The 20,561-nt window shown below is 36.2% G+C and overlaps 1 protein-coding gene across 1 annotated transcript; it reads right to left on the minus strand.

The window, feature by feature from the left end:
• Nucleotides 1-6,625: 6,625 nt before the first annotated feature.
• Nucleotides 6,626-8,548, minus strand: LOC145665464 (ionotropic receptor 21a-like). The gene has a single exon (XM_081732773.1). The coding sequence runs from the start codon at nt 8,546-8,548 to the stop codon at nt 6,626-6,628; it is 1,923 nt and encodes a 640-aa protein (XP_081588899.1).
• Between the last annotated feature and the right edge of the window lie 12,013 nt (nt 8,549-20,561).

The following is a 20,561-nucleotide window of genomic DNA, read 5'->3' on the forward strand; positions in this document are numbered from 1 at the left end:
TTCATTTTCTCTGTTGTCTGTCAGAGATTTCGCCATAAACCGTTTAAGATCTCTAACCTCAAGACAAATTCATTACAAAATTTATTTGACTATTGGCATCGATTTCACAGATCAAATTCTAACGTAACATTATACTCTATACTGGAAAAGCCATATTTGATTTTGACCTTAAGTTAATCATAGGCTACTTTCGGTAAACTTTCAATATCTAGATCATACCAATACAAAACAGAGTCCTTTAAAATCACTACAAAATATTCCATTGGTCTTTTTGGAACCAACAATAGTTACGACTAACTGTATTACATTCTTCTAAAAACTATCTCTGAACTCTAACCCTTACTCAGAAAAAAAATTGCAATCAGACTGAGGGATGAAATGTAAAAATAGCATTCACAGTTTGTTTCACTCTTCCATTTGTATATTTGGATGGGGGATCAGAGAAAGAGAGATTATCTGTGGTGTTATCTTCTTTTCTAAAAGAAATCACTGTTCGAATCCTGCTTAATGTATTTCAACAAAACTACCAGTCACTGAGACTTAGCGATTCAGGTGTTGCATTATTGTCTTAATTTCTTCTGTTTTTAACGAATCGCTAAATGTTATCAGGGGCTCCATTTTCAGTTGTGATACCAATTGATTAAAATGGAGTGATGGATTTGTTTTCGGTATTGGGCTAGTTAAAATGGGACCGTAGGAGGCGCTTGGGACCATGTCTTGTTCAGTAAATAATTCTTCAAGACCAATATGTGAACTTATATTTTCCTTAAGCTGTAAAGAACGTTCAGTTTCTGACTTATTATCAGAATCCCTAAGTGCACTAATTTCACAACCAAATTTATTATCCAATCCCAGAAGAGAATCTTCTCTTTTGAAACACTTTTATGAATACTCTTTGTTTGTTCAGAGAGAGGATAAAGAATGAGATTATTATGTTCGATTGTCTGCGTTTCCTAGGACAATTGTTCTCTCATTGCTTCCGAAACTATGAGAATTCAGGTCGGAAGGCCTCGCTTCGGTGCCTGACTTCAATCCTAACTCCTTATTAGTTCCATTTTCCTGATTAAGTTTCTCAGCTAATTCTTCTATTGAACGAATCAACGAGGAATTCTCATTAAGTTGTTTAGCAGATTCATTTAGTTGTTCTGGGCTAAAACATACTACCGATTTTTCGTTCTCGGCGTACTCAAATTTGTCGGCAACATTTTTCAAAATTCTTTCCTCGATACACGAGTCACTACTATATTCACCACTTTTTAAATCAGAGATGGGAGACAACTTTAGATTTTCAGATGTCTCCAGTTTTTCCTGAGTGTTTGTTAAGATTACTGTCTCTAAACAATCTAAGTCGCTTTGAAAGCGACAACTTTCAAATCAGGATCGGTAACTATTTGAATAACTTTTTAAAGCAAAAAATCTGATTGTGTACTGACATCTACTAATTTAGGAGTCTTGTTTAATGATGTAAAATCTACTTTTGTAATCATTGACCCGTTTGTGTTATGGCGTCTACTGGTTGTTTAAGTCCGTGGTTTCTATCCGTGGTTCGAATGACAAAACTAACATTGTAGCCTCTACTGTTTTATCAGGTAACTTGATTGGAGTCTCCACATTATGAGGCAGTTCGCTGAGCAGCACTATTTTTTATAAGGACTCTTGTTGGACCATAACTTCAGAAGGTTTCTAGCTTAAACTTTTATCTACAGGTATACTGAGAAATTTTAGATGAGTAGCGTCCACTAGGGGAAAACTATTTCCACTGAGTGAGTCACCACAAGTTTTCTCTGTGTCTACAGGCTGCATAATTTCTTGCATTTCAGCATACTATTCACTGGTATGTGTAGACTCTTCAGGCTTGGATTCCTCATGATTAGGAATCTCCTGAATTGTAGGCAACTCGTGTTCTGACAATTCATGCTTAGTTAAAAAAATCATCTCCGGACTAACATGAATCAATGCCTCGTTAGCAATGGGACTAGTTATGCTCCTTGAACTTCTAGCCATATTTAGCTCAGGTTCCGACGTGACCAAAGTCTGAACTGACGGTGATTTGTCGACATTGAGAAACTGTCAATTACATACTTTGAAACTATGTGAAGATTCACCTTGCATGAGGGGTTAATTTTTGTATCATCCCCTCTAATTGGAATAATATATGAAACTTGTCCTTCGCCGATAACTGGAACTTCTAACTGAGCACCAACAGGTTACTTTTATTATCTGAACAGTAGATGTAGGACCTTTAGGAATAATGTCCGCATATAGTTCGGCGTCTTGTATTTCTTCCGCTATCTCGAAAAGACCAAAGCAGCACCAATTTGTTTACCTAAACGATAGTCTACTACTTCTGACCTGGATAAAAATCGGCCTTGCACTTCTTCTACTTGAGGTTGTTCTGAACGAATCTGTTCTGCTTGGGTAGAACAAGTTACAGGAGTAACTAGTTGTCCACTCTCGGATAGGTCCGTTAATTTCTCAGAGGAAGTGGGTGATTCCAGATAGGAGGATGATTCCCGCGTATCTACTAGAATTTCGTCATCTAGCACTATATATCGACCAAATTCAGGTGACCGAGAACCCTGCTTAATATATCGTCACATCTGAGACAGCGCTTGTTTCCATATTGGTCTGTTAATCAATACTGCGGTAAAGTTTCCTCTACAAAGGTCTGTTCTGAATCCACAGGGGATTGTGCATGTGATTTATGTTTCAGCTTCTTGCTCTGTTCCTTAAGTCCCATCAAAAATTCATTATGATTTTTTAGGAATTGGCTTTGGAATAAAATCAGTAGCGCTGGAACCCTTTAACTTAAATGTGTACTATTTATGGTTCAGTTTTTGAATTGAATATTCGTAACGCACAGGATTTAGTACACAGAATGACGAAATTAATTATTTTATTTTAATCAATCTAATGAGGGATCAACGGTACTAATTCACTTCCTAAATCCCTATTGCTTCAATTTTCGTCCCTACGCTACTAACAAACTCCATGGTCTATCTTTACGCGGTGTAAGTCAGTAACTAGACGTCATACTAACCTCAATTATACTGGAAATTGAAGTACCAGTAAAAAATTTGGTTGTACTTACGTAGAAATCCTCAAATTTTATTTAAATCACTTACACGCTGAACACAAAACTCACTTAACACTGAACACTGTTCAGGCAAAGCGATGTGTATCGAAATTTGGAGATTTTTGGGTGCGAAAAAAACGCATGAATTTCCGGAATAGCATCTACCAAATTTGTTAGATTAGCCGGCTGTTTGAGGATAGAGATGACCAAGCTGCGCCTAACAAAGTAGTTAAAAATAAGCGTAGCAACTTTTGTAAACAAACTGAGTCCTCCAACCAGACATCAACTTTCAGCGTTTCACTCTAATCCTCTAACCAGATGACAGACCCTAAGTACAATTGTCTTAGGGACAGGAGTTAAATTGTTAACGTGAGTGTGGGAAAACTCACGTCAGACAGAATCAAACTATGTGCCGTACTGTATGAAGCGGTAGAGCTAAAATTAAATAAAACGTAACACATAGCCAGATGGTAAGAGCTTCTTGATCGTATTCGTGGTGCTTCAACCATATTCCATGCATCGTTTCGTAATTCAGAATTCAAATTGTTTATATTATTTGGGAGTATGTAACTTCAATTCCACATGGAAACTCAACCTTCAATAACAATTTATTATATAACGAAAGTAAAGAAAAATACATTTCTTAGTACAAGTCTATTTATACAGTATAACGGAACTACATATTCGGAATTTATATGAATATTGTACAAAGCATGGCTCTCATGTTATCAACTGATATTCATTGAAGTTACCTAATATCTATTAAACCTCAATGTTTAAAATGCAAAGTTCCAAAGTGTTTCAATATGGTATAATAATCTAATAGACCGAAAGTAGTACTAGGAACGTCCATCTAAGATGCTTACTAAAGTGTCACGACTCGCGTGGAGAGAGAGAAGCTCAATTTGATCATCTTTGCCCCCGAATGGCCGGTTGCTCTAATACTACATACTGTTCTGTGGTCCGGTCCTACGATCCTAACCCATTCAACTTAATTAGCTACTCAGTTTCATCGAAAGTGGTGCTTACCATTGTCCTCCCTCATGCTCTCATACCAACCAATTCGTGTGAATTGGAGAATGGCACTATTTCTGTTTGAAATAGTGTTTCTTAAGAACTTTACCGGATCTTTTTAGTTTCACTACCACAAAAAATGGACGGTCTGCCATTCACAGTAAAACTTACAAGGTACTAGTTTGGTGTCTTTAATTTTTGTTTCGCCCAATTATTGTATATGAACAGTACATATAAACTGAGTAGGCGAACAAATAAAGACACACCAACCTAGTATCTTGCAGGTCTTACTCTGGATCACAGAACTTCCCTTACTCGTTATGGTAATAAACCACAAGGTCCCAGTATCGTTCTTGAGAACTATTCCAAACAGACAGGACAGCGTTTAGTAAATTCTCACAAACTGTTTGGTGGGAGGCATGCTAGTGATGTCGCCTGCTCTACAATATCTCGCACATGCTTAATCGAGTTGAGATCATTGCACGAGGAGGGATTTGGAAGTAAAGTAAAGTTGTTGTCATTGTGCTGGAACCACTCCTATATGGCACCAACTGTGTAGCATGGAGAATTATTCTACTGGAAATATCAATTTTCACTGAAAATGCTAGTTTTTATTATTATTATTATTATTTTTTGAAAGAATGTATGTAATCATAAACGCATTTCAAATGATTCCTAGCGTTCGTATGCTCATCAACAGTTATCAAAGAAATCTAATCCATCTCGTCAAAACAGGCCTCATATCATCACTCTTCCCTTATCCCCTGCATATGAGACACGTGATACTGGGGATCCATGTACTAATGTCAGAATGAACAAAATTAAATGGAATTCATTGGACAATATGACCCTCTTCCACTACTTAACAATCCAGTCTCGGCGGACCTTGCAAGCTGCCGGCGACGCTTCTTGCTTTCTTGCTGTTAACATGAGCAGTCCCCTAGGACGAAGAATAGAATAACCTATTTGTGCTACATTTCAATAAGTGGTGTTCTCCTAAACGGGTGTCTTGTTTCCAGCATTGAAATCAGTTGCTAATTGTACTCTTGTAACTATCCTGTTTTCCTCCGCAATTCTACTGTCTTCTTCGGCTTCTCTCATCCACTTTCGTTTAACATTCAAAAAGTGCTTCATTGCTGAAAATATACTGTCTCATTCGTTCGTGATATCGTTAATCTCAAAATCCCTCTTGAAGCTTCATTTCTGGAAATGTTCTGGAAATGAGTTTTTTTTTTTTTTGAGGGGGGAGGGAGCACCCGAAAATCATAAGCCGTTCAAAGAAGGATAGTGATTTTCATAGCACCAAAACCATACATATTAATATCGGAACAGGTGTAGTACTAACTTAAATCACAGTTGTTCTCATTTATATTATCGGGGACGCGGTGGCTCAGTGATAGAGCGTTCACATCCGGTGCTTGGGGTCTCTGATTCGATCCCAGCTTGTGCCGTGTAAACTTTGTGGTGAACAAACACCGTGCTCGTGGGTTTTCTCGGGGTTCTCCCGTTTCCTCCCACTTTCTTCATTTCACTCATCCCTCATCATCACCGTCTCCTTTAGCCTAACCGGCATAACCGTGGGACGTAAAGCTTAAAGATTTCATTTCATTTATATTATCAACTTCTCTTGCTATGAATGCCACTTTTTACATGCTAGATGTCAATTTTTTTTGTCTACTCTGTTATATATCCATAAGTATTCATAAGTTGTATTTTACATATTTTCTCTACTATCAATCAAGCCCATGTTAAGTTGTTTCTCACATTCAACGAATTAGTAATCAGTTTCTTGCAGATCACATGTTTAGTTTAACTCCCCATCGGTCTCTTTGCAATAGTGTGATAAAATAACCATACAATCTGATAATTAAAAGAGAACTTCCTCGGCTATATCATACATGGCAGATAACCGCCGTAAAAATCTTTCCAAATAAATTTCACATAAGTAAATTAGACTCGAAGTTAGGTGTATCAAAACAATGACTGTTGGTTATTTAACATAGTATTATTTAATATTATTTAATATTTTAATAATTTAATATATAAATTAGGTTTTGTTGTGGGGAAAATACCGTGTTCATGGATTTTCTCAGGGTTTTCCCCTTTCCTTCCACTGTCTTCATTTGCTTCTCTTATCCTCGGTGCATAATCGTGCTACGTCAACTCAAAAAAAGAAAGAAAAGAAAAAACAAACTTTCGTCAGAAACACACAGTAATAAAGAGCTGACAAAATGTTGCTCAAAACGATTAACGGATGGTTCGTTACACATGATTTTCGTAAACCCTTCCGGATAACGGTTGAATTTCAGCACCATTTCATTGTTACACGAACTTCAACTGGATCCTCTTCAAGTAAGTCGTAGACAACCTTCCTTGCGCTACAGATTGCTCCAATTCGTTTTTCAATTACACTCATAAAATCACAAGGCACAGGAGCAATTTTTCCTTCTTGATTCTACATTCAATACTATAAATAATGCATATTTTCAACAATTTCTAAATTTCCCAATAAAGTTATCAAATTCAGTCAATATCCTACTCGCAATATGGATACCGATGCAAGAATTCAGAAATTTTAAGTCTGATTATTAACACTAGACGTATGATTACTTCTAATGCAAATGCTAACAAGGAAGCTGATTGACCAATACAAAGCAAAAGAAAACATCCTTGAACGTTTTCCATTGAAAGTGCACACGGTTCACTCGTTCTGTGATGATTGTGGGATGAAAACAGCAACGTTTGTCTTCTTGGTTGATAACTCATGACATCAGATTGCCATTTCAAGAGCAATCCAGAATCTCTTAAAGGGCGGATAAAATTGTCTAATTTTTCTACAATCGCTGATCCTTTGGGAACATTAAAAACTACATAAAAGAATAGTGCACTCTCTTTCATGAGTTGTAAATATTTAAGCGTTTCATCGTCTAAGAAATGGATAGTGGACACCTGACCTGTAATTAGTATCTCTGCTAATGCAGCTATTTTTCCACTCCTCGCTACAGCATTGAAACTTTCGGTATCGTCAATAATATAGTACCTCTGTGAAATAGTCTTTATCAGTTCATCTTCTGGTTCCTCAAAATAATCCACCCAGCCAATATCATCTGTTCCCCACTTTAACATAGACATTTCAAACTCTTCCAACGTATTAATTGGTTTAGTATATATCGGCAATGTAAGGAATGATACTAGATTACAATTATATGCAGTTACCAATAAAGTTGATGTTATACTGAGCCATACTATTAAATGTCTCAAGGCAGGATAAGAGGGCCACTTTGCCTCCATTTCTAACAAAATTATAATAGAATTGATAAATACATTCGATACTTGTGAATAAGGGCTCTTAGGATGAAACTTATATCCTCGAAACTGAATAATTGAAAAGCTATACAAAAGGAAGCAAGAAACAAACACAAATCCCAGAATTGCTATCCATGAATCGATTTTAAGAGGTAGAAAAACAGACCAGAGAATGATTATACGACGTGGTTTTGGTGTAAGGAATCCCAAACTTGTTCGAAGATACGGTGTGCTCTGATCTAGATTTATTTTTCTGCTTAATGTAAGATAATCACCTGGGACAACTATGTGAAATTTCCCTGACTTCGTATACCCATAGTAGCTTGGAGTATCAGGACTGTCTGATGGGAAACCCCATGTAACTTCTTTCTCACAAATTTCCCACGTAAAATTATGTTTAATGGAAAATTCACTCAACAATTTATAATCAGTTCCATCATAAATGTCTCCTATTTTTATCGAATATGGAGGATAGTCAATCCACAGCAACTTTAGAGATATGCCCTCTAAATTGTCTAACTTATCATTTGGTATTTTGGCTGAGTTTATGAAATTACGATCTTGCCATGTCACCGCTACCACTAACTTCTCCGATAACAGATCATTTCCTAACTTATTTGTTAGTACTACATATTTACCAGATATTGTAGAAATGGAAGTACGAATTCTTTGAATAATGTAGATATAAGGGAAAAACTTGAACATTTTCGTACTAAATGTTTTGTTCAAGTCTTCTAAACTATTGTCACTGATCACAATATATTTCTTTGTTATTCTCTGAATAGATGAGTCTGCAGAACTTTTAAGTATGAGGAAAGTACTAGTGATGTTTTCTGATATAACTATAAAAGTACTACATCCTTTGTTCATTGAGTTTACAAGTAGGCGTTCATTTTGTCTGCTGGCATGCTCGCTAGTTCTTGTTAAGTGTATCACAGGAATAAATATACCTCTAAATACGTTTTGGTTAATATTTTGTCCGAAGTAAGAGTTGTCTTCAAAAGTAACTAGGCAGTGTTCGTTGTAGAAATATTCCATAACTATTTTTTCCATAAAATCACCGTGATGAATTGCTTCTGGAGGTTCTTTCATGAGAGAGAGTACATCCGCTGTAAAGATGATAATGACGAACATGAGGGAAATTATATTCATGATAACGAGAGAGTGCCTGTGAAGAAAAAGATGTCAAAAGATTGGATTAGTATCTACAAATGGGGGGACTGAGTAAATAGTTTTCAAGACAAGTTATTATAGTTATTAATGGCATATGTACAAAATGTCTGATTATTGTTTTTAGAAAAACTTACCTCCAAAAATCTTTTGTTAATTTATCCAGAAGAAATGAGTTATGTCTTGTTGTTAGGTTATTAACAAAACATCTATTAACCTCTTAAGCGAGTAATTTGTCACCTGAGGCCAATAGCCTGTTGGGGAATTTTTTAAGCTTAATTTAAGATAGAAGATTTATATTATAATATTGCTTTATAAAGTCTTTGAAACAAATAATAGTACTAAATTTTAACTATATATTATTTTAATATAACCTACTCTAGTACAACCCACATGAACCAATAGAGATTTCACAGTTATGACCATCATAATCATCATCATCATCACAAACATGTCAGTTTCCCAATTTTCAATAGTTGCTTTGCGTAGCGTCACGGAGAATCTAACCTTTGTTGGGGCAACCGCTTTTTGGCGTCGCGAAAATATCTTATCTTTTTCTAGCTGTTTATGCCGCGTATGAGCGTTGCATTTTGGGGAAACTTCTTGTCATACATTGAGGATATTTTCCTCTGGGCTTTCCTGCCATCTATTGAGCATATTTTCAGTGGGCAACTTGTTAGTCATTTGTCGAGAAAAATGGCTGCCTCTACAAGTTCTGCTGCTGGTTCCTCTCGTAGAAAACGAGTTCGTGATGATGATATTGCACCTCTCCTAGATGAATTTCCTCGATCGTTGCAAACAAATGGTGGCCTCGCACTATCGAATTCTACCCATTGTGTTGGTACTTGCACATAACTATCCGGCACATCGTTGTCGTATTCTGTTTCACTCTCACTGTCAGTAGACTGATATTCTTTGGAATCACTAGAACTTTCACTTGTGATTGATAATTCATCTAGGAGAGGTGTAATATCATCATCACGAAATCGTTTTATAACAGAGGAACCAGCAGCAGAACTTGTAGAGGCAGCCATTTTTCTCGACAAATGACTAACAAGTTGCCCACTGAAAATATGCTCAATAGATGGCAGGAAAACCCAGAGGAGAATATCGCCAATGGATGACAAGAAATTTCCCCAAAATGCAACGCTCATACGTGGCATAAACAGCTAGAAAAAGATCTTTCCGTGACGCCAAAAAGCGGTTGCCCCAACAAAGGTTAGATTCTCCGTGACGCTTAGAAGCGGTTCATCCAGTTAAGAGGTTAATTAAATATGAACAAAAATTACTTCCAGAAAATCGTCCGGAAAACACCCATAATAACTAGCCCTTGTGGATATTTTTTAGACAAATTAGCTATACCATATTGTCAGGTTCTTATTGAAATATTTATTTACGAAATATGAACAAAATCGCTTGTGTCGTTTTTCAGAAAATAGTCCGGAAAATTCACCCTAAAGAATGAATTACTTCTTATGAATTTTCCCAGAAAAACTACTTATACCATACAATGGGATTGTTAGTGGAACATTCGTTTATGAAATATGAACAAAATCGTTAAAACTGTTTTTGAGAAAATCGCAACTTTTAATCTTCACCCTGCAGTAAACTACCTTTACTTTTAGGGATAGAAAGAAAATTCAACAAACGCCCATAGAGAATCTTATAAAAATTTCAAGTTTTATATTTGGTTTTCATAAATTGAACGGTATGGTCTCAAGACGTTTGAACATCTTTACGCCGGTAGGAAGGAACATTTGAACATAGGGGCGGCAATTGGACGTTAAAAATGGGGGGCGAAACATGATCTGAATATTTGCATATAAATGCTACTTTTCCTGGTTGTTTCTAACATTTTGTTTGACGAAAGATTGTATAATTAATAGGATACTATCTTTGTCAGTTAAAATACCGTCTATCGTATGTCATATTTTATTAAGTAAAATTGACAAGAGCAACGCAAGTAGGCACTAGATCTTTGTACTCCTAAACAACGAAAGTGTAAGAAGAGATTTGATTCCTTGCTCATGAACATCTTAAAATTCTGTCTGGAAATTTGTGTGATCAGATTAATAAATTTTCTAAACAAATAAATATAAATAATATTATTAATCATAGTAATGAATAATGAGGCTTGTTTTCTAAAAGTTATATTGAAACTGGGGATTAATGAACAACTTAAATTTTTAATTCCACACATGCTATTGAATGTATGTTATTACTCTTAGAAAATGAAAGACGACAGTAAATACTACAAGCATATGCTACGACATTTAAAGAAATATTTGTTTTTGCAACTTCCCGAAACTTGTTCGTTGCCATTAGGTGCAGTTTTCGTTTTCTTGGAACACATCAAAACACAACAATACTTAGAGTCACTCCATACTCGTTATATAAAATAATCGTAAAACCTAGAATTTCGTTGAATTCACTAAATCTAATTGCATGTATACTTGTACACCCCTAACACACTACTTCACTCATATATCACACTACAAAACAATGGAAAAGGTTGAAGTTGTTTCTTATTACGCTGTTTTCCCTTACATTTTAGGAACTGTCAACTTTGTGCAACTAAAAAATTGCAAGCACTTTTTTTTTTTTTTTTGTTTGTTTGTTTTTTGAAATGTTCTCTCAATTAGTTTCAAAGCGGATGACTAACATATCGAGCCCTTGTAAGAAGTGAAATTATGCTGAAATTGTTGTGCTCCAATAGGTTAATTTTGGGTTATTTTCTGTGGCAATAAAAACACAATTCCTGTAGTTTTCTTTACTCCACGGGAATACAACCAATACGTACTCGCGGAACGGCAAATATATGGCACCATTTTTTCTACGAACCAATAATACAGTAGGACGTCGATAATCCGAACTAATTGGGACCACAGGTAGTTCGGATTTTCGAAAATGACCAAGAAAATGCCACTTAGGCTTAACTATACTCTATGGTATGCTCTTTTATCGATACAGTGGTTATACAGTACTTACAGTAATTACAATACCGTACGTAAGGCTACTTACATTTAATGTTTCTGAAGAACCTGCTCGTACACTGAATTACACTGTTCTTGTAACTCACACTTAAAACTTAACTTGTATAGGCCTAAGGGAAAATAAAAATATGTATGACAAACAATTACATATGAATGAGCTTTTGTAGAAACACTGACTTCACACAAGTTTGTGTTCGCTAGTGCTAAGACAAAAGTAAAAAGCTCCTAGGGATCGCGTTCGGATTTTTGACGTTTCGGATTTTTAACGATCGGATTATCGACGTCCTACTGTACATACAAAAACTTTACATTTCTAAATGAAACTATATATATCAAAGGGTTACTTCAAAAAAGTGCGGGGGCAAGTGCCCCCATAATGGCCGCTCATGTTTGAACAGTTATACTTTTTTAAAAAATCGGTTTTTCGGCATGTAAAAAAGCTGAAATATGCAAATCACCTGAAACCTCGAATTCGATTTTTTTTTAAACGATTACCATACTTTCTTCTCTCCTATTGATTCTCGAAATTAAAAATGGTAGTGATAAAGATAAATCGAAGGGAAAAGATCATTCTAAGAGAATTACGCAATACTGTAGTAGGCTAATAAATAAGCAACAGTATGCAACCAGTTAGGTAAATGAGAGTTGATCAGTATCAATGGCGTAGGCAAGGTATACTAACTCGCCTCAAGCCTGACTCGCTCCCTTTAGTACAGTGATACTGAAATGAATTCTGGTTTCATGTTGTATGTTCCATTTGTAAATCTTTAATATAGACAGGTTATGACTCTTTTATAATAGATATTTTGTCACGAAAAAAAAGCTTTATACAGACCTGTATAAAGAAAACTTACTTCCGATAAGATTTCTTCAGGTTAGTTATGTACTGTATTCTTCTTCTTTTTCAACTCTTTTTCGTTAACATAGGCATCAAAATTTATAATCTGCGGGTGCAAATAGAGAACATTAAAAAATAAAGTGGTTGTTATTATTAGTAGTAGTGTTTAGTTCTGGTTTAGATACATCCTTAGCGTGCGCAACCTCGGTGTACATGGTCTCTGATGCTTTTCTCATTGGAGCACTAAAATTTTCTGGTCTTGACCCTGCATCATGAGGCAACTGAAAAGCTACCTGAATTAAGAGGTAACAAAGTCCAATTCAGAAAGCTAGAAATAATGGCGCCTGGGAACCGATGTGCTAGTCATTCAGCACCCAGTTGAATATGAGATATCTGGCTATCCATAGCCTTTTATGGATAGCCAGATGGCTCACATTCAGCGCCAGTAAGTTTAATTTAGTACTTCTTAGAAAATTTAATCAATATCTGAATATTGTGTAAGTACAGAAAACTAAAAACGATATGACCTCTTTCTAGTCTGTCTCTCCTACAATTTGCCTCATCTCTGTGTACTGAAATAAAATACTAAACTTCGTATCGCCGGTACCCATAAAATACTCTGGCTGACCCTATGGCCCACATTTCAGCCGATGACACAACTGGCTTGGTGTATGTGTATATTGATGTGTGTATGCCCACTTCTCCGTTATGGCAATTATTAGTGCCATCCATGATATGTTTCTAGCCAGTGATGTATGCATGAATTTATTTTAGGCAGGCCAAATTTAATATGAGGATAAATCATGTTAAAATTTGTAACATCGCCTTTGAAATTGGACTAAATTTACAGAAAAGTCGAGATGCGAGTGAGGCAATCATGTATATACAGGAATCTGAAATGATCTAGAAAAAGCTCACCAACAAGAGTAAGCTACCCCTTGTGAATTTTGAAATCGAAAATGATTTTTATCATATTGTAGGTTTCTTAATCGAGCATTTATTTATGAAATATGAACAAATTTGATGAAGTCGTTTTTCAGAAAATCGTCTGGGGAAAGCTCACCTCCAAGAGTTACCTAACCAGAGGCGTCATTTAGTGGGGGCAGGAGGGGGCAATTGCCCCCCCCCCCAAGAGTTTGAGGAATACATATACTTGAATAGATTGTCTACTAATATATTAGTACAAAACGTGAAACTCTTATGTCGGTCGAGCTCTTGCCCCCCCCCCAAGCAAAGTCTGAAATGACGCCCCTGTACCTAACTAACTAAAACTAACTCTATAGCCTATGGAACATGGAGGTTCAGTGCCGCGTTCACAAAAACTATCCACTGACTTCTATCCTTAGCCAACTGGATCCAGTTTCTATCTATGTACTTTGTACTTCTATTTCTGCGAGATCCATCTTAATATTGTCCTCCCATCTGCACTTAGATCTTCCTAATGGTCGTTTTCCGATTGGTCTTCCAGTTAAGATTGAAAGCGTTTCTACTTTCTTCCATCCTGGCTACATGCCCTACCCACCTAAGTCTCCTAGACTTGATGACCCTAACAATGTTTGGTAAACCGTATAAATTATGTAGTTCCTCATTACGAAGTTTCCGCCATTCCCGATTGCCGTTCCTCTTGGGTCCGAATATTCGTCTCAGGATCTTGTTCTCAAATACTTTCAGTCTATGTTCTTCCCTCAGAGTAAGTGACTATGTTTCGCAACCATACAGAACAACAGGCATGATTATCGTTTTATATATGTTAAGCTTCAAATTCCTCGACAGAATTCGCGATGACAAGAAATTTTGAACTAAATAATGACACGAATTCCCTGCTTTTAGTCTACATTTAATTTCTTCGTGAATATGGGGTCGTCTGTTATATTTGAAAGTATCCACTTTATCGAAAGTATTATTTGATATTTTAACACATCCATAATTTGCCGTGTTACGATTGAGACAAACTCAGAGGTCTTAGTTTTCTCTGTATTTACTTCTAAACCCATGTCTCTGCAAACGTTTAATAAGACCTCTACATTTTATCAAGAGTTACCTATCCATGTATTTTATATCATTGCATAGGCTCATAATCGAAGGTTATAGATTCACTTGGTGGATTGTCAAATGCCAATTTGCCGAGTGTCCCATTGTTTATACTTTATATCTGATGACCCTATACGAGCACCATACACATAACTCAGTACACACACTGTAGTTTATTATGAATTTCGGCAGAAGGAATTTCCTCTTTAATAAAGAATTGAATCATAGTACGTTATCGAATCGAAACATGACTGTCAGTCATTTTGAAACAATGCCTTCAGTACAGTTTGCATATTATGATGATTTAATCTGGTTTCGTACATTGAAGCATCCTGATTTCTTTCCATATTGCTTCTTACTCGCAATATACATTAAATATATCTTAATTTCAGACAGGGTGTTACATTTTAGAAATGTCCACAGTTTCCCTGATAGTAAACGAAAATTCATATTTGAATATCAAACATAAGGAGGCAACCAACTTTGTCAGAGATAGGAAGTTAGAAACTCTCTTCACAAAGATTTGAAAGAAAGAATATAACTGCTGGAAAAAGCTTACATAGTTTGGTTCACGTGTTTAGAAGCAGTGGCGGATCTAGCAGGTAAAAGCTGGGGGGCAGTCAGATCCCGGACTGTGATAGGTATATCATGAGTTTACTATAAACTTTGAAAAATATATAAATAATAGATTAAATTATTTTTGCCACTCAAAAAACTGGGGGCCTAGGCCCCCGGCCCCGGGCTAGATCCGCCACTGTGAAGAAATAGAATTACAACACTAGGTTTATAATAAGAACTATGATCAGATATAGCATCGTTATTCATACATTAAATTCTAAAAGTCTGATAATATTTTGAGGACTTAATGTACTGTACTTCGACCTATAGGTTAAAATGTCAGATTATTATTAACAGACTTACATGTTGCACAGTTTATAGATATTGTTCGGAAAATGGTGCAAAGTAACTCAAAATATCTCTGACTTTTAGAAATTTCTTCATGTTCAGCTTTGTTTCTAAATTCGTGATGTTGCTTGCGCCAAGGAAATCTCTGTGATGGATATATCGTGAGTTACGTCTCTATGTTGAAAGCCGTTATTCCGATAAATCTTGAAACTACTGTATATAAGTTGATTGCTAATGGAAAATTACTGTTTCCGCTAAAAGCTTTAGAATACTAATAATAGAAGTATTACTAGTAATGGTGATGTAAAGTGCTACAATTTACGATATTCATCCTTTGTGAAAATGTAAATGGAAGTCGCATGTAAGTCCATTACTAGCAAACTTTTCTGATATTATAGTTTAATGGAGAAATGATATCAACACAGCACAGCTCTCAACACTTATTTTATATTGATTTTACCTACTTCCTCTTTTTGTTTTTTTATCGTGACTTGATGTAAGATATAATACAGGAGTGTCATTTGTAGAGGGCAGCGGAGGAAATTGTCCTCTCCCCGTGAGTTCGAGAAAATAACAAAATGTATACTAATAAGGAAAGTGAAGCTGTTAAGTCAATGAACAATGTTGTCCTCCCTGGCAAAATCTAAATTCATGCTACTGATTATTCGGTATTATAGCATTCTGAAATTAACTTTTCATCTTTATTTAAGAATCAGAGAATAGCACATAATGCACATACGACTTAGGATTGTCATATTTCTGCTATTCCCAACTGGGTGCTTTATTCCGCAGCCACTGCAAAAATTGCGGGGTGTATCGCAACGCTAAAAAAAAAGTACCTATTATACGAAACTAAAGTGCAGATTTGCGGTGACACAAACCGTTTCGGAATCGGGCCCAGAACAATTGTGGTGGCACTTTTACTTTCACTTCTTTTCTAGTAGGGAGCACCTAAGCACCACATGAGCCATTGGGCTTATGCAGAGTCGTTCTGACGCGTGATTAGTGCCATACTAAAGAACATATATTTCCTTCAGTAATCAGGCCTTCAGTATGACGCTAATCATACTTCGAAACGACTCTACATAAGGCCCATTGTATTTAATTCCAGTTTGTTGTACCTATAAGTAATACATTTTAGATCTAAAGATTATAAATGAAATGTATGCCTTGGTATAGTAGGCTTTACCAATATTCAAGCGTACTATAAATTAAAAATATATTAGGTAGGCTAAGAAGTATGACCCTTTTGCACGAGACATGGCGTTAGTGTTCCAAATCTCACGGTATATGAATTGGAGCGGATCAAGCGTAACGTCACTTGACATTGGACAATTTAAGCTGATAAGATGTGCAAAAAGTGGTCAGACATAACGCAGTGAAAATAAGTGAACTTTTCACAAAATTGGGCAACATTTTATCATTTTATTTCGATAGAGGCGGAAATACTGCGCAGACCGGTGAAGAAATTTTTGCTATTTATGAGCAAACTACGTTATCTAAAGCAACATCGAACAGATGGTCCAGTCACTTTTGTTCCGGAAATTTCGATGTCTAAAACGCCTCTGGCAGTAGGTAACTAATTACAGCAAAGCGAATAATAGTCTGCCGGAGTAAGACCGGTATGTGAGCAGTCGTGGAGTAACCAATGACCTAAACGTCAATCACCAAGGTATGGTAGATTATTTGAAGAAAGCCGGATACAAAAGTAAGGGGGATGTTCGAGTACCACATGACTTGAAACAAAAATATTTACTCGATTGAATCTGTGAACCTCTCCTGAAACGTAACGAACTCGAGCCCGTTCTGAAAAAGTTGATCACGATTGAAAAGAGTGAATAACCTACGACAATATTATGTGAACAAAATGTAGTCGAAGCGAGAAGATGCTCCACAGTCCGTTTCCAAGCTCACACTGACGTCCAGGATGGTTATGTTGTGCTTTTGATGGGTTTGGCAAGGGGATCATACTAGGGATGGCCAAAAATTTTCGGATCCGGATATCCCGGATCCAGTGAGATCCGGATCTCGGATCCGAATCTCAGATCCGGATCTCGGATCTGGATCCGAAAATCGAATCTCAGATCTTGATTCGTATCCAAACCTACATCTGAAATTGTGCTGATAAAATTGAATATCTAAAATTCGTTAAAACTTTTTCTAGGATTCACTGATATAGTAGGTTGCTGTGCTTTTAAATGTTTCCATAACACGTTTGTGTTACCTTTGTTCTTTATTTTATTTTAACCTTGCAATATTTACATGTTGCACTTTCTGTCGAAGTCTCTTTAGTAAAATGTTTCCCAGTTTGATTTCTTCCCATTTCAAAGTATAGTGAACTGTCTGAAAACTGATGTAAATGGTAACAAATTCTTCTGTTTAGCTCCTCTTCGAAACTTAATGTTAGCTTCACATTGAAAATATTTATTTTATTCTTAGAAAATAAACTCTCTTCTTTTCTCATATACAAATGAAATATCTTTTAGATAAGGCCCTTCTAATCGCAGGGATAGTAGACAAAACAAACTCTGTATTAATAGTAATTTCTGACTCACGAGTCCAACCACCAACAAATGTAATAATGAATATCTTTCACTTCGAAGGTATATACAACAAAAAATATAGACTGGTTGGCGTGGAACAACAGTAGATTTTTAAACATACACACGAGAATTTCAGAAGAGCGATATGCCTGTGTTCGTTTTATGACTTTATTACCTAACTTATGGCTTGCCCTTCTGAGGTCGGGAGTTTGTTGAAGGAGTAAATATAAAAGAGATTTCAGTTAATTTTTCTTCACCCTCCTGGCTTCTTTAATCATACATTGCAGGACATAACCAAAACATATCCATGCATCGTATCATTGAAGCGTTTTGTGTTTTGTATATTAAAGTGTTCAAAAATATTTAACATATTCGCATTTGTTCATGTGATCTCAGGTTCAATTCTCGGTGGGAACATACATGAGAAAATTGAAAGCTGAAACAATATGAAAATAGTATATAAAAGTCAGGAAATTGATATTAAAACTTTAGCTATCTATTGGGACTGTAAGGCTGTAGTTAAATTAACCCACACGTTTCGTGAAGATATATTACGTCGTTATTGTTTATTTACTATAAGCTACCAGATACATCCTCAGAGGCCATTTTACACTGTAGTAATCAACAGATGAAAACATTGGAAAAGGAATGAAAGGAAGGTTTCCAGAGACTTAGATCAAGGTACTAACCTAGCATTTGCCAGGTATAACTGAGGAACAACCCTGGAAAATCCTCAGTCAGGATGGCTGGTCTCCGAATTCGAACCCGGTATTATCCAATTGCGAAGCAAGAATCCTAACAAGTAGCCTGAGCTCGCTCCGTATTATTATTATTATTTAATTAACGTAATGTTTTAAAATTAGTGCAAATTAAACCCTACTTTCTTTATTGCTGGTGTTATACTTAATAAACCTACATGAGACATCAGTCCCCCATCAAGAAAGAATACTAGAACTGGAATTCAGGAAGCGGGGTTGAAGAGATTAATGAAGATGAGAAAACTATGTACGATGCAAAAACTGAGTAATTAGGAATTCATCACAGATATATTCACTTACATGCGTCAATTAATATTTCTCTGATACATTGCACTCTTACTTTCTATAGTGGCAAGAAAATGGCCCGCTTTTGTAAACGAACACACTAAGCACGTGCGTATAGGCGCAATGTCCGTGCAAAGAAACATAGGTAAACTAGAAAAAAGAATAGGGTAAGCGAGGGGAAAATGATAAACCGCCCTTCAACTTGAAAAAAAAAAAGAAAACTAAAAATAACTAAACTTAGAGCTACGAAAGACGCGAGGCGAATTTTATTGAAAAGATTGTTTTTCCTTAGTGATTAGTTGTGCTAACTATGAACATGAATTAAAAAGAAAACAAGCAGTTTCCCAAACTAGTTGAAAAGAAAGTATTGGATAAAATTTAATAATAAAGAAGCCATTTATGATAATTAAAACAAACTAAATTCTTGGCACGACAGTCCTTTGGTTCCTACCAGCGGGCTTACGTTAAAAGTGGGGATGTGTAGTCAACGCATCGACACCCGAAGTCCCTAATGCCGGCTTTCTAGACTGCAGTCCGCTACCTCTTACTTAAGATAACTCCCCAATTGTCCTCACGATGCTGGGTCAACATCGAAATTGTTGACTGCCTCTCCGGGAATTGAATCCATGACCACGCGCACCTAAGGCACGCTCTCTGTCTTCTATAAACGAAAAGCTATAGTTACCCACATTGTCTAATACAGAAATAAGTTCTGATTCTCTAATAGCTGCTGATGGTGATAGTCAAGGTCCGCCGAAGCATGATCCCAAACCCAAACTGAGATATTGATGTCACTGGAATGCCTGAAAAATCACTGTGGGTAAGTGAATTGCCCACTTGTCAGGATGAAGGGCGATGGTGATATGAAATGCGGGGCTGTCAGACGTACTACTTATGATAATTGGATTTATAATATTCTATGTTGCCATAAACCCTCTTCAGGAACAAAACTGTTAATCTTAGCTTTGAAAATGTTACATAAGGTGTTTTATTGCTATCATTAGGTTGCATTAGGAATTATCGGATTTATTTTAACGCTTAACTTTTACATCTCTTCTGATTTACGAATATTTAAATCGCAATTATCCCCTTAAGGTCAATTAGTGATATTTTAAATCATTTCGAACCAACTTTATATATGGTTAGTCTTGTTATATGGGAATAATTGAGACCAGAAGCAGTCTACAGGCTAAGTCCAAAAGAATCATGGCCGACCTTCTGATAAACCACGTGTTCCAGCAAGGTGAATTGTGGCAATCCGATACCCACATGAGGAAATCTTCGGTTCAGTGTGAAAGCTTCCATAAGAACCAGCACTCTAATCAGTGAAACGTGCTTTGCTAATTTTTATTCAATGTGAAAGTACCTAACTTTATTGCTAAAAAAGAAAAGGCATTTATTTCAAACAAGTCGCCATTACAGTTTTCGTATTTGAACCCAACACTCATGAAAAATCATGTTAAAACGCAACTTGCCCCTGAAAAAGAATACTTATCTGTTTTTAGTTTCTCGTGTTCCCCAAAGTACCGGTACATGCGGAATTAGTGCTCGCCTTCCGCTCGCATTACCTAGGTAAAACGGCTACGATCTTGGTACTAGCACTTGTTTCGGTGTCCAGATCTCAAATATTTATCTTTCAGC

Source organism: Thermobia domestica, chromosome 11 (assembly GCF_964235325.1).
Source record: "Thermobia domestica chromosome 11, izTheDome1.hap1.1, whole genome shotgun sequence".
NCBI lineage: Eukaryota > Metazoa > Arthropoda > Insecta > Zygentoma > Lepismatidae > Thermobia > Thermobia domestica.